The 13,658-nt window shown below is 38.5% G+C and overlaps 1 protein-coding gene across 2 annotated transcripts in view; it reads left to right on the plus strand.

Annotated features, from left to right (window-relative positions):
* tesk2 (testis associated actin remodelling kinase 2) overlaps positions 1 to 13,658 on the plus strand; it is a 36,398-nt gene that overhangs the window by 10,822 nt on the left and 11,918 nt on the right. For both annotated transcript variants that reach the window (XM_080907137.1, XM_080907138.1), the window contains exons 5-7: positions 2,502 to 2,623; positions 5,963 to 6,011; positions 12,390 to 12,536. In XM_080907137.1, coding sequence (XP_080763263.1) covers positions 2,502 to 2,623; positions 5,963 to 6,011; positions 12,390 to 12,536 — 318 coding nt within the window. The remainder of the gene's footprint in view (positions 1 to 2,501; positions 2,624 to 5,962; positions 6,012 to 12,389; positions 12,537 to 13,658) is intronic.

The following is a 13,658-nucleotide window of genomic DNA, read 5'->3' on the forward strand; positions in this document are numbered from 1 at the left end:
ATTACTTGGGCATGATTTGCTGGAGCCCACGGAGGGGAGAAAAAGGGGGGGATGAGGAATAACTGCAGATGGGGGGGATGTGAAGAGTGAGGAATTGGGGGTCGGACGGATGTGGGGGAGGAGGCCTTTAGAGGAGTGGCCATCTGTTGTTTCTGCTGTCCTGTGGTGGGGACTGTCGGCTCTTTTAGCTTCTCTATAGGCTCCTCTTGTTCATGTATATCTTTCATCTGTTTCTTTGTTAATTTCTATTTGTGTTATTTCAGTTATTATATTGTTTATAATGGATTGGATTTATATAGCGCTTTATAGGCACCCAAAGCGCTTTACAATGCCACTATTCATTCACTCTCACATTCATACACTGGTGGAGGCAGCTACAGTTGTAGCCACAGCTGCCCTGGGGCAGACTGACAGAAGCGAGGCTGCCATATCGCGCCATCGGCCCCTCTGGCCAACACCAGTAGGAAAGTAGGGTAAAGTGTCTTGCCCAAGGACACAACGACCAGGACAGAGAGCCCAGGGATCGAACCGGCGACCTTCCGGTTACAGATGCGATTCCCAACCCCCTGAGCCACGGTCACCCTTTTAGCCATGCCCACTCCTTTGAACTTGAACAGAGACATTTTTGTTTGTGCATGTGTGAGACACAGAGAGAAGTCGATACAGAAAACTCTCACAGACTAAATTCAAGTTCATTATATTTTTTGAAGTTCTGCTTATACACGGTATATAATAGTGATCATCTTGCACTAAGTAATGAACTTGCAGTGCAGAGGAACTAGTGTTATTCTGTATACTTTCCTTTAATTGTTAATGTTGCCTGCATAATCCACATTGATTTTTGCCTGTGTTGTCAAGTTCCCATCCTACTGATGGGATATCACAGTGGCTGTGTAATGGAAGATAGCTGCTATAAGATGACATAAATTTGCCCTTTATTTATTTATTTATTTATTTATTTATTTATTTATTTATTTATTTATTTATTTATAGTGAATATAAGAGCGTTTTTGGGACTGTATACCCCCCTCCCCCAGTCTTTATTGAATCTAATCAAATGTAGCAGTTTTTAAAAAAGGAATGCACGACTAAAAGTGACCAAAACTCTTTTACTAACAAACCATGTTTATCCAGCATCCAGTATTGAGTAAGTGTCCAAAACAAACCAACATATGTGACAGGTGAACCTTTGTTCTTGTAATGGTTCATGCTTTACCAAACAAAGAATGCACAATGGCCCATACAGTAACACTGGCAGCACTGAAACCTTTTATTCACTGTGCAGTTTAAAATGATCTTTGAAGTGTTGGTTTAAGTTGCTGCAGAATGAATGATAGCATAACTGCTATACTAACGTGCCAGTTAGCAGGTCTGGTTTGCATGCGTCTATGAATAATTTTCCACAGTTAACACCTCATCTGGAGCTTATGATATTTGAATAGTTGCCTTATGTACTGAAGCTCATCTTTCCGTAGATACAGGATTAATTTAGGCTTTTGAAATTACTTTCTTAAAAGCTTTTTAAATGCTTCTGATGGGAGGAAAGAGTTTGCATGTGCAGGTAGATAGATTTGCATACAGTGTCTTAGTCAATTGGTTCTCCTGACGTCTAGACAGGCACATTGGGGCTTTCTACCTTTAATAGTAACCACAGGAATCTGTAAAATAATCTGTGTTTCCTTCAGTAGATATTAAATATATTAAGCAAATTGAACTGCTGATATTTTAGAAAGTGTGTGTATGTGTGTGTGTTTGTATTTGCAATGGCTCCAAAGTATATCTTTAAATTTGGGATAAAAACAAACAAAATCAAAATCTGCATACACGTCTCTATTTCGTGTTACATTTGATGTTGATTAAGAAATATTTGCTTCTAAATTTTGATTCAACTTTCTTGGTTTTGACTTTTAGGCATTTAAATTTAAACATGCTACCAACATAGCACCTCTTGCTAGTCAATTGCAGTCAATGAAAAATAAATGCTAGTAGATTGTTTAAAAAAAAAAGTGTACTGTACTGTTTCAAAGCTTCAACGGGAAATGTTTTAAAGTTGTCACAATCCAATGACCTGTTAGGTTTGCCGTGCTGGGATAGTCTCCAGCCAGCCATGGAGGGATTGAGTGTGATGCCACAACTATGTAACAAATCAATGGAAACTAAATCCTGACGCAGAATCATATAAAATTGATTGTGGAGCACTGACCTGACTGTTTCCTTTGTCATGGCTGGTCAGCATTGACTGACCTCATTTCACTTCTCTTTTATGTCCTGCCCTTTGTTTTTTTGGCTTCCTCTGTTTTCTTGCCTGAAGAACCAGATTTAATATTTTTTTGGGTTATAATTGCAGAAGAGCTTGGTTGCAAGCTGTTCAAGGCCTTAACTGTTGTGCTCATTTTAGGCATTATGCAGTCATAGTTAATCTGCCCTAGATATGAAGGATGAGACAGTGTTTGGTTGTATTTGACTGTAACTGAACACATTGTCATTTGACTTTTTTCCAGGTACGTCATCGAGCTTCAGACCAAGTTATGGCTCTGAAGATGAACAAGCTCAGCAGTAACAGGGCTAATATGTTGAGAGAAGTCCAGCTAATGAACCGGCTTAATCATCCAAACATACTCAGGTTAGTAATCGAATAAGAGTAATTTATTTTCCAGCCAGGGCTCTTAAAAATAAATAAATAAATAAATAACCTTTGTTAATTGAATCTTAATTTAAAATGTTGGTTGCTTCTAAAAGCTGCATTAATTTAACTTTTAAAACAAAGCAAGCAAAATCATTATTTTGTTCCAGATAATTATTACGTTATGGTGCAGATTTTAAGAAACTCATTCTTAGTAACGATTTCAGAAACTCTAGATGATATTCAGCACAAATGACTGTGTGCAGAAAATCATTTCTACTAACACCTGCCTGTGTGATGATAAACAAAATATATTTATAGTCTTCCACCCCCTTCACCACCACTTCTCTTCTGTCATTTGCTCATGTGCTTGTGGTTGTGACCTGTTTCCTTTGGGGTTGGTTTGAAACTGTGTCAAACATAGAGCCTATTAGCAATGGATTTTCTAAGCTGCCAACTCCTGTTAGGGTTTCACCAGATGCCTGGAAGCAAGAAGCAAGGAGGGCCCTCTCTGTCACAGGGAAGGGGAAAGGCAGAAGCTGTATACAGTCATGAACATTTTCTTTTCAGTTATCTGCTGTATGATTGGCAAAGTGTCAAAAAGTTGGTGACATTTGTGGTCCTTGCTGATTTGTGTTGTCTCCATTTAACATTTTTCAGAATTAAAATAGAAATCAATGTCAAACCGTTTTAAAAGGGCAGTCGCAGTTTTGCTTTTCTTCTTCTTTTTGGACCTAGTACTAAATAAATAGTAACACAGGTAAGCATGATGCATTGATAGACTTAACAAGTGCCTCGCTTAGCCAGAGATACCTGCTAAATAGCACCAAGTAATGTAGAAATAAAGTGGATACTGTCCTAATAGTATATTAACTTTAAGCCTTAATAAAATTCAAAGGGGTGAGATATACACAAAAAATTGGCTACATAGTGCAGTAGTTTACATGTTTGCTTAACAAGTGAAAAGTTCCCAGTTCGATTCTAGGAGGAGACACAAATGTCTTTGGGGTTGCATCAGAAGAAGGCATCTGATGTTAAAGTCTGCCAAAACAAATGTGATCCCCTGTGAATAAGTGAGCAGCTGAAAGTAGCTTTTTTTCACTCTGTGCTGTTCTTGTGAAAGGGAAAATTGGATACATGTAGCAAAGCCTGTTTTAGTTGCAAAGTTTTAACATGGGATTCTAGAGGACTTGACTTACTTTTGCAGCCTCAATTTGCCATTTAAGGAACTCTGATTTTTGGAATTTGTTTTTGGGCTTCACTTTTCAGCGCCACAGGTTGCAACTTGGTCAGAACCTAGGCATCATGATGAAATTGACTTTAAGTTCCATTTTCTTTAAGATCTAACTTCCTGTTGAAGTTAAATGCACATAATCTTTGGCCACTTTCAACTTTGAATCCATAATTACGCTGCTGTCCTGCTGACTAATTTCTCTAATGTCCTTAAAAGTCTTCTGTTTCTGTAGTGTAATGCCACTTTTCATGACTTTATTTTGTTTTGCTTTGTTTAAACATTAAGAACATTGACATAAATGGACAAAGGCCAAAACAAAACTGGAAGCTAGTAAAGATCTAAAAAAGATACATAAATATGTGAAGCCTGTGGATTTGAGCAAGGCTGCCTCTGTTAATAGTTAAAGTTACTTATGTATGTATAACTTTGCATAATCATGATTTTTCCCAGTCTTTCAGTTAGTCAGTTGTTACAGTTTTCTTTGCAGCTGCCAGAAGAATCTTACACAGGTATTAGTGTTTTGGATGTACATGTCCTTTAAGGTGTATAAAATCAAATGTGCTTGTGGAATTATATAACCAATGGCTGCTGTCCAAGAAAAGTTTTAGTTTTCCACATCTAAAAAATATGAATAGTATATTTTAGTTCTTCAGATTGTATTTGTTTTATGGTTCTTAAATGCAGATCTTATCCATATTTAAACCTCTTCAAATGACATCTGTGGTAAAATGCAAAGGTGTTTAACTTTAATTTTACTGCAGGAAAGTATGGAAAGTGGGTACACTTAATAAAATGTTGAATATGAGATGTTATTTCAATTAGAACAACTGTTTTGCTATAAAATAGGTTTGTTATTTTGTCTTTGTAGTAAATATTTCACATTCTACTTTGGGCATGTGTGTGGGGGAGTGTGTGTTTACGGCCATGCACACATATGCATAAATATCTTTGTGTGTTCACGGACACACAAGCACACATCGTTTACAATGCCATCTTTGTTAAGCGTGCTTCATGGTTTGTGTGTCTGTGTGCTAACAAGCTTGCACTGAGGGGGTCATTGTTAGCTAAAGTCCAATAAGGGCCCACAGAGTTGACCTTTTTGTTTACTTCAGAATTATGAGGTCCTCAACTGAGTTTGTGAACAGTTGGTTCATGTGTTGCTCTGGACACACACACACACACACACACACACACACACACACACACACACACACACACACACACACACACACACACACACACACACACACACACACACCATTAGATTTCAAGTGAAGGGGTACACAGCCCTCTCTGGGCTCAATTTATTTTATAAATACAGATGAATAAAAAGTCATCCAAAATTGAGGAAGAATGATCTGACATGATAAGTTGAGGCTGTGTTTATCCTTGATTAAAGTGTTTGTCATTGTGGTAGATTTAATTATTTAGTTATTTAGTTTAATATCAGAAATTGAATTTGTCAGTGTGATTATGAAACACTGACACAACAGAAAGGGTGTTAGCGTGATTGTGGTTTTGTTTATTACTATATTAAAATTTGCAGGAAAGGCAGAGGGAGAAATGGAAGGAATGCAGGTGAAGCAGCTGAGCTGTTATTATCCTGCTGTTATGAGACTGTCTGACAGTAATCACCGGTCCGGTCTTGCCTATTGGAATTTTAATCTTTTCTCAACTGTTGTTGCTGCTTTCTTCTCTTCACTCATAACAGAAAAGGTCACAAAGTATTTTAATCTATTTTTTATACACACTACATAGCAAGTGATTCTATAGTGTAATGGTTAACACATTTTCTTGGCAAGCAAAAGGCTGTTACTTTGATTCCAGCTGGAAGCACAAATGCCCTTTGGGGTTGTATGAGGAAGGGTATCTAGTGTAAAACACCTCCTGTGATAAGGGAGCAGACAACTTCTTCTAGCAAGTTATTGAACTAGTTAGAAACTGTGTTTGTGGCTTGCAAAGATAAGAACATTTGTCTGTCAGTGTCTCAACCACATTTTTCTTTTATCAAGTCAAATTATTACACATATCTTCAATTAATCTTTGAAATGGTGCTTATAAAACATGTTTTAACAACAACATTTTTCATTGCATCTGTCTTCTAGGTTTAAAGGAGTTTGTGTCCATGAGGGCCAGCTTCATGCTCTCACAGAGGTAGGAGAACATATGCACAAACACACAATTTCACACTGAAGCTTCTGTGCACACTAATATGTGAGATCAAAGCGTGGCTGCTAATGAAAGGTCGAGCACTGGGGCACCTATGCTATAATTCTTTTTGTGTTAGTGTGGCTTGTGTGCGTTCTTGTTATTTTCAAGTGAACACCACGTAATCCATGAGCACAACACAGAAGTGCACAAGCCTGTAATTGTGGAAAACCAAGAGAACTGAATGTCCTTATTTATGTGTAACCCTTGGCCTCTGTGTGAGTAAGCGGGAGGGAGAATTTGATACAGGCAACTAATCAAGCTTTCCAGGGAAGGTAAACGTTTGGATATCTTTGTGATTAATGTTATTTAAATTCACATAGCCCAATTTTAGTCACAGAAAATGTCCAATAGACACATGACATATCTGAGTCTGAATGAAAGGATGAGTTGCACAGAACATCAGGTCTTATCCTCCAAATTACAAAAGAATAAACTGAGGCAGAAACAGAACCCTTGGTGGCGTTTATGTTATAGTAAAGGGCCCCTTGTTACCAAGTAGCTTTGATTTTTCTCAAGTCATTCTGAATACTGAACAGTATTCTCCAACATTGCAAGTTGCTTTTTGCTTCTCATGTGTGTTTTTTTTGGGGTAATTTAAATAATAAATACAATGGGGTAGTTGTTGCTCGGGAGGTAGAACAGGTCATCTACTAATTTGAAAGTTGGTGGTTTGATCCCTGACTGCTTCAAAGTATCTTTGGGCAACTACTGAACCCCAAGTTGTTCACCGGGGTGTGAGTGCTAGATAGAAAACAGGCGTAGAAAAAAGTGCTTCTATAAATGTGAGTGAATAAGAGAAGTTAAAAGCTTCTTTTAACTAATAAAGCTTTTTGCTTCTGTCAGTCTCAGATCTCCAGGCATTCAGACATAGATTTCTTTTTGTCTGTATTTCTGTAACAAAAGGTTTTAACAGGAGTTTATTAGCCTTGTTCTAACCCCTAACATGGAGATTACTAAATTATGAATTAATTAATTTTGAACTAGTAATGTTATGAAAACTACAACTCCTGTTTTCTTGCAACACGTGTTGCACATGTTGCAATAAAATTTGCCCTCTGCTGCTTAATGCAGTGTAAATTTAGTCATATCACAGACTGCGTTTTCTGTTCGATAAGTTTTTAAAATTTTATACACACATAATCTGCCTAATGATGTGCTAATGTCAATCTACATGAACTTTCATTTATACAGATATACATCAACACTTCAGCCACTGATGAGCCAGTTCATCTCTGCAAATGATTATGTATGAATTTGCATGATATGGTCAGTTACATGTAAATGTGGGGTGATAGACATGGGCTATCTGAAGTAAGAATACACTGTTAGAGATGCTCCCGGACTCACACATATGTTCTAAATTACACTGCTGTGCTGCACAGTGAATGTGCTTATTGTAGCCTTGACAAATAGAGACTGACACCAGTTTTATAATAGAACACATCTTGAGATGCTGAATTTGCACATATGGTTGATCGTAGTTGCAAAGGGAAGTACTGCATATTGTACTATGCATACGCACTGTGGTAGGTCTTGTATTCCTTCCTTCAGCGTAAACAGATCCTGTTGTATCGTGTCAGGGCCAAGCTGTATGCTCTGACTCTGGTAGCAGGCTCATGGCGTTTTGTTACCTGACCCCCGCTATGTGGCTATGCTCAGAGGAAGAGGAGAATGAAGTTACTGCATGGCCTCAAGCTGCTTCAGTAACACTGACTGACACGCAGACACAAGCACATCCCATGTTAGCGCATATGTTAGCTTGAAACTGAAACACTGAAGTGCTGTTAGCATTCAAGAGAGCAAAAGTTGAAAATGATAGATTTGATTTTATTATTGTTTCATGCACAGAAAATAAGTCCAGCATGAAAGAGCTTATAAGACACAAATAGCAGAAGAAAGAAGAAAAGAAAAAGAAGAAAATTAAATGGTGTTGGAAAAGCACCATAACTCACAACTGCTAAATAAATAATCCAGTCTGATGTCTTCTCCAGGGTTTAGATATAAAGGCATCCAGTTAATAAACAACCTTTTCATTCTGTCAGTGCACAAAAACATGTCTGGATTTTTAACAGACGTTTTATTAAATAAAGTCGTCCTTAACTCGTCTAAATAAGAATAATCCAGGAGAACACTGAAGAGTACAACCTGCATACCTCCCTTGTATTAATTCTAAAACTTAAAATTTTTTTAGTTTTTTTTCCCCTTCTTGTTTCAAAGATTGGCTTTGAATGGTCTATAGCTTATGATAGAATTAAAACCTTCTTCCCCATTTAGGTAAGGAAACCCTTGAGATCTACAACTGTTTTTTAATCTTTATTACATTATGATGATCTGCTCTTTATAAATGTGCCTGATAGTAACTACATAAGGTATACCTGTACATAATTATGCGTTATGTTTTGTTATTAGCTTTGCAAATTGTGCACACATCATTGCTGTTTGTCTTCAAACTTTCCTGTTGGATTCTTTCTATATAGAACTTTCCCCTCCTGGTTCCCTCTTACGTCTGCGCATACACGTGTATCAGGAAGGCTTTTGCTTTTATATATTTGATAAATGTTTCTCCACAGAGTAAGAACAGAATCAGACAAAAACTTTTAAATTTGTCTGTTTTTCCTGGAAGTATATAAAGAAGGGCCTGAAATTCTCAGAACTGGTTACGGTGAAGTTTATTTTATTTTATTTTATTTTATTTTATTTTATTTTATTTTATTTTGCCTGTCCCGTTTGGCTCTTTTGCCATCAGAATTGTTGTCTAAAGGCAAAGAAAGATGCCCAACGGATTTACTTTACCAAATTGACCATCCCAGCCTTGCCGTAATGGTCCATTTGATTCACCTTTTATTGTTTATGTTATTTTCACTTGCTGAATACGGGACAGACTTGACTGGGGGAAAGAAGGGGAGAAAGAAAGAGGGAAAGAGAAACAGCTGAGAAGAGGGACGGGGGAGAAGGGCAAAAGACAAAAACCAACAGAATGGGCAGAAAAAAAAAAAAGAAAAAAAAATGCATATATCGATCACCTGGACCTGCTGAGAAAGAAAAAAGAAAACAAGCAGAAGAGAACAAGAGTAATAGAATAAACAACATCACAATGATATATGGGAATATGACAGTAAATACTAAATATTAAACATTATTGTGCAGCACATAAGATCAACAGAACACAGTGTGCTTTGAGGTAGGAGCCAAAAAGGGTGTAGTTTGTGGGTGTGATCACCCGTGTGTACACCTGTGAGCATGGACGCGCTTTTTTTTTTTTTTTTTTTTTTTTTTTTAAAACGTTCCTTCATGTAATGATCTGCTAGAGGGTGTGGGGGGGCCACAGCCCCGTCCTCCAGGGCATGAAGCAGGTATGGAGGAGATCAAAACTCCAGACATCCAGAGGCCCCCAGAACACAAGAGACCAAGGAAGACCAACAGAGGGGCAGCCGCGCCACTGTCCCAGAAAGAGCTGAGGAGAGTCCCAGATGAGGGCTCACTCAGCAGCCGCGGAGCAGAAGCCAGGGGGAGTTGCAGTGACGCGCCCGTGAGCTCCGCCGGCAGCCAGCCGTGCCTGAGTGACCGAGGAGCCCCAGGCCGAGAGGCCGGGGGCACCCCACCTCCGAAGTGGCCCGAGCGAGCCCCAGGCTCCAGGCACCGATAAGCGGCCGCCAAGTTTGTCTTCAAACTTTCCTGTTGGATTCTTTCTATATAGAACTTTCCCCTCCTGGTTCCCTCTTACGTCTGCGCATACACGTGTATCAGGAAGGCTTTTGCTTTTATATATTTGATAAATGTTTCTCCACAGAGTAAGAACAGAATCAGACAAAAACTTTTAAATTTGTCTGTTTTTCCTGGAAGTATATAAAGAAGGGCCTGAAATTCTCAGAACTGGTTACGGTGGAGGATTTGAAGTCAATTTTAAAGGATCAGGAAAATGCTACTCTTGGTTAATATAATTTCTCCTCAATTTGCACTGAAATTGGTTTTAACCTTCATATTTTATTAAATATGTTTTGGACATTGTGCTGTGCGCTGTCCTCTTGGCCAGGGTCCTCCTGAAATAGTATCTTGGACCTGCATAAATATATATAGGCTATAATAAAGGGTATAATGTAGGATAAATATAGGATATAATAAAAGGAATCGTTGCATGATGTGGGTATTTGGCATCTGCACTGGATTACTGTTTCACAGGCAAATTATCCTTTGAAGACTTAGCACAATGCACAGTGATCTAGACCTCAAAGACTTGCTCTGCTTCTGCTCAGCTTCATTTTAATGCATCTTATATGAACTGCTTCTGCAATCGTAATCTGGGCTAATGGTAAGTCATGACCCATGCCAGGATTATACTGCTGTTTGAAGCTGCTCCCGGCAGCAAACAAGAACTCTTTGTTTGAGTCTTTCCAGGTTTTTTAACCTGAAACACAGACAGTCCTCCAGAACTGTTGTGACCAGCCATACGTTTCTTATTTCCTCAGCTCACTGCATCTTAAATGATCATACTCGGTACTTGCATGGCCCAAACGTGCCATGTTTAATGATCAGTTTGGTGCATCAGTACTTCCATAAACAGGATGAGGTAAATTCCGGGAAATACACAATGCATGAGTGAGAGGCTTTTTAAAATATAACTTTGCTTTTAGTTTACACGACAGGTGCACTCTTCTGTAAAATCGTGTGATTTGCTTTTCTGACTAGGCATACTTTGTGCGTATTCTGTTGGTGTGATTATAAACTGTGCGAAGCAGGGAAGTTGGATTAGTCTTTTTTTTTTTTTTTTTTTTAATTGACTGCACTTGGGGTTTCTCCTGTTGTGTTTCTCTGTTTGGAAACTCCAATCAGGCGTAGACAACAGATGTTGAACTCTGTGGCTACTGAGGAATTTACTGGACAAATACTGTAATCCTCTGACATCTTGAAGCGGTGTGCGCATGTGTGTCACAGTATATCTGAGGGTAAAAGACCGCAGGCAGCTCAATATTTTGGGTCCAATCGTCCAGTTGCTTGAAATCCACAAACATCCAAAGGCACAAAAAGCACCTCTGCTGATCCCCTGTAGAAATTGAGAAAGACCGTAGTCCGGTACATGGAATTATCAGCTGTGGAGGTTAAGACAAACATTTCAGCAAACGTATGTGAAGAATATTGTTGGTAGTCACTGATGACAGGACACAGTTTTTACATATTTTTGCAAAATAATTTGCATTCTTTATTCATTTTTTTTCCTTCAGTTTTACGTGATGTGGATTTGTAGGTTGGCCTATCTAATTTATGTTGGGCTTTGGAATCTAAACCTTTATGACACTTAACCCTGAAATGATCTGGCTAATATTCAGTTTCAGATTCAGCTTGATTGGTATTAATCTGACTAGAAGCCCAGTTTATTTATTGCATTAAGAAGTAGAGTACAGTTTCAGCTCTCATTGCTCTAATTCAACTCCTGTCAGTCATAGAGTAACCACAGTTAAACCCGAGCAACTCCTTATCTCATCTCTCACAGTTTTAACTACAGTTGTTTTTGATATGTGACAGGATTAGAAGGTCTTTGCATGCAAGACCCGAGGTCAGCTACGTTCTTCTGGACCAAAGCTGACGGACAAACTGAAGGCCCCAGCATAGCTTAAACCCACGGAGCAGGTTTACTAATTCGCCTACACGGTGGGCAGATGGTTCCCATTCATGTTAAGGAAACCAGCCATTCTGCCAGCCAGTTGAACAGGCTGCAGGCCAGATTTTGTTCAGGCAGTTGGTCGATACATTACCTAACCCACCAAGCAGGCTGTCAGTAGTCACTGAATCCAACTGATCAGTCCTCTACTCTGAGCTGTCAAATGAGCAGCTAGTAACATGATTAGTCAGAACCTCTGTGCAGCTTGAATTTACCTCTGTATTTTAATGATGGTGAGTGTGATTGCACCACTGTGACTAATGGATTGTAAAGCCAGCAAGTCATTCTGTTCTGTTGCTGGCAACAGGGAGTGTTATCTTGCCATGACTGGAGTATTCACACCAACTCTATCTAATTCCACTGAAAGGAATTTGATATCTCCCCATCTCACTGTTATAATGACCTGTGTAGGAAGGAAATGCTTTGTTTTTCAAGCATAGTAAAGCAGTTCCTGGTTCAGTAATACCAATAATATGAAATAATTTGTTCTTCCGCACATTTTGAAACCATATTGCACGTTGTCTGTTCTCGAGCTTCAGCATTTTAAAAGCAATTTTCTGTGCCCTACTTTGTTCAGGGTTATTTTAGATCTGAATGTAAATCTTGTTTAAAAATAATCTGATATTTACCAGTTAATTTATAGATGTGTCTTTCTCTTCCTGTAGTACATCAATGGTGGGAACCTGGAGCAACTTCTGGACAGCAACAAACACCTGAGCTGGCCAACCAGGGTGAAATTAGCCTGTGATATCGCCAGCGGTCTGGCCTACTTGCACTCTAAAGGCATATTCCACCGGGACCTCACCTCCAAGGTTAGCTAAATGGGTAATTGTGTCATTAAGAGGTGAAACGGGAGCTAAAAATGGTCTGCTTATATCCCCCCAAAATGAACACTTGGACATCTTCAGATTAGAACCCTTGTGGTGTATTTCTTGTAAGTGTTTTTGTGTGGAGAACAATATAAAATGTTTGACTTTGGCTTCTTTATGAGTTTCCTGTGGGGTAGTATATAATGAAATACTAGCTGTACTAAACAGATAATTGTTTTTCCATTTTCTCATCCCAGGATAATATTCATAAGACTTTCTTAGTGTTATTTAGAAACCTTAAAGTATGTTCAGGTGTGTCCCTGTAACACAGTTTACAAAGAGTTCAGCAGGTTTAGGAATAAGTGGAACCTAAAGACCGCTAACACTGTCACATGTGATATTTTGTACCAAGCAGCTTCTAGTTTTCCAACTTGATCCAGAGCCATGTTGGCGCAGCGAGGGAACATGAGCAGTATGCACTCTGCTGTAAAATCATATTTATTTCCTCTCTTTGCTTTTAGCTCTTCACCTGTTTACATAATAATAATAATAATAATAATAAGTACCTGCAAAAAAATAAAGCGTGTGAAATTTTCCACTGGACTAGATGAAAACGCAACACGCAAGAAAAGCCTTTTGTGGTCATATGTGTACTCATAGCCTTGCAAATTATACTTCCTCAAATTAATAGAGAGTCTATTTACTTGGACTCATACCGGTCGGGGAAGTAAATGAACAAAGCAACATTGTCTGCTTTGTATTTAGTTAAAGCTATGCACTGTTCTAAAGACTCTCTCCTCTTATTGTACTGTCCTGCTTTATTGGAGAAATTATTTTGTAGTTTACAGAGCAACATGTTGGTGTACCATTTATAAAGGCAGGATAGAAATCTAGTTGTGCACTCACTGTGTCGTATGTTACTCCAGTCAGTAGAGCTGAATGTTAATGTTCTACGTACTCACAGTTTATTTATATGCCAGTCTGGGTAGCTGTGACTACTAAATGTCACAGTTAAGTTACACAGGGGTGTGCAGACAAAGTTAGAAGTGCATGTGCATTAGAAATTTCAATAAACGGCATATTTACAGCCTGTTAATTTAATCTGAAGAGGAATGTTCAACAGGA

This window comes from Rhamphochromis sp. 'chilingali' (genome assembly GCF_963969265.1).
Source record: "Rhamphochromis sp. 'chilingali' genome assembly, chromosome: 16".
NCBI lineage: Eukaryota > Metazoa > Chordata > Actinopteri > Cichliformes > Cichlidae > Rhamphochromis > Rhamphochromis sp. 'chilingali'.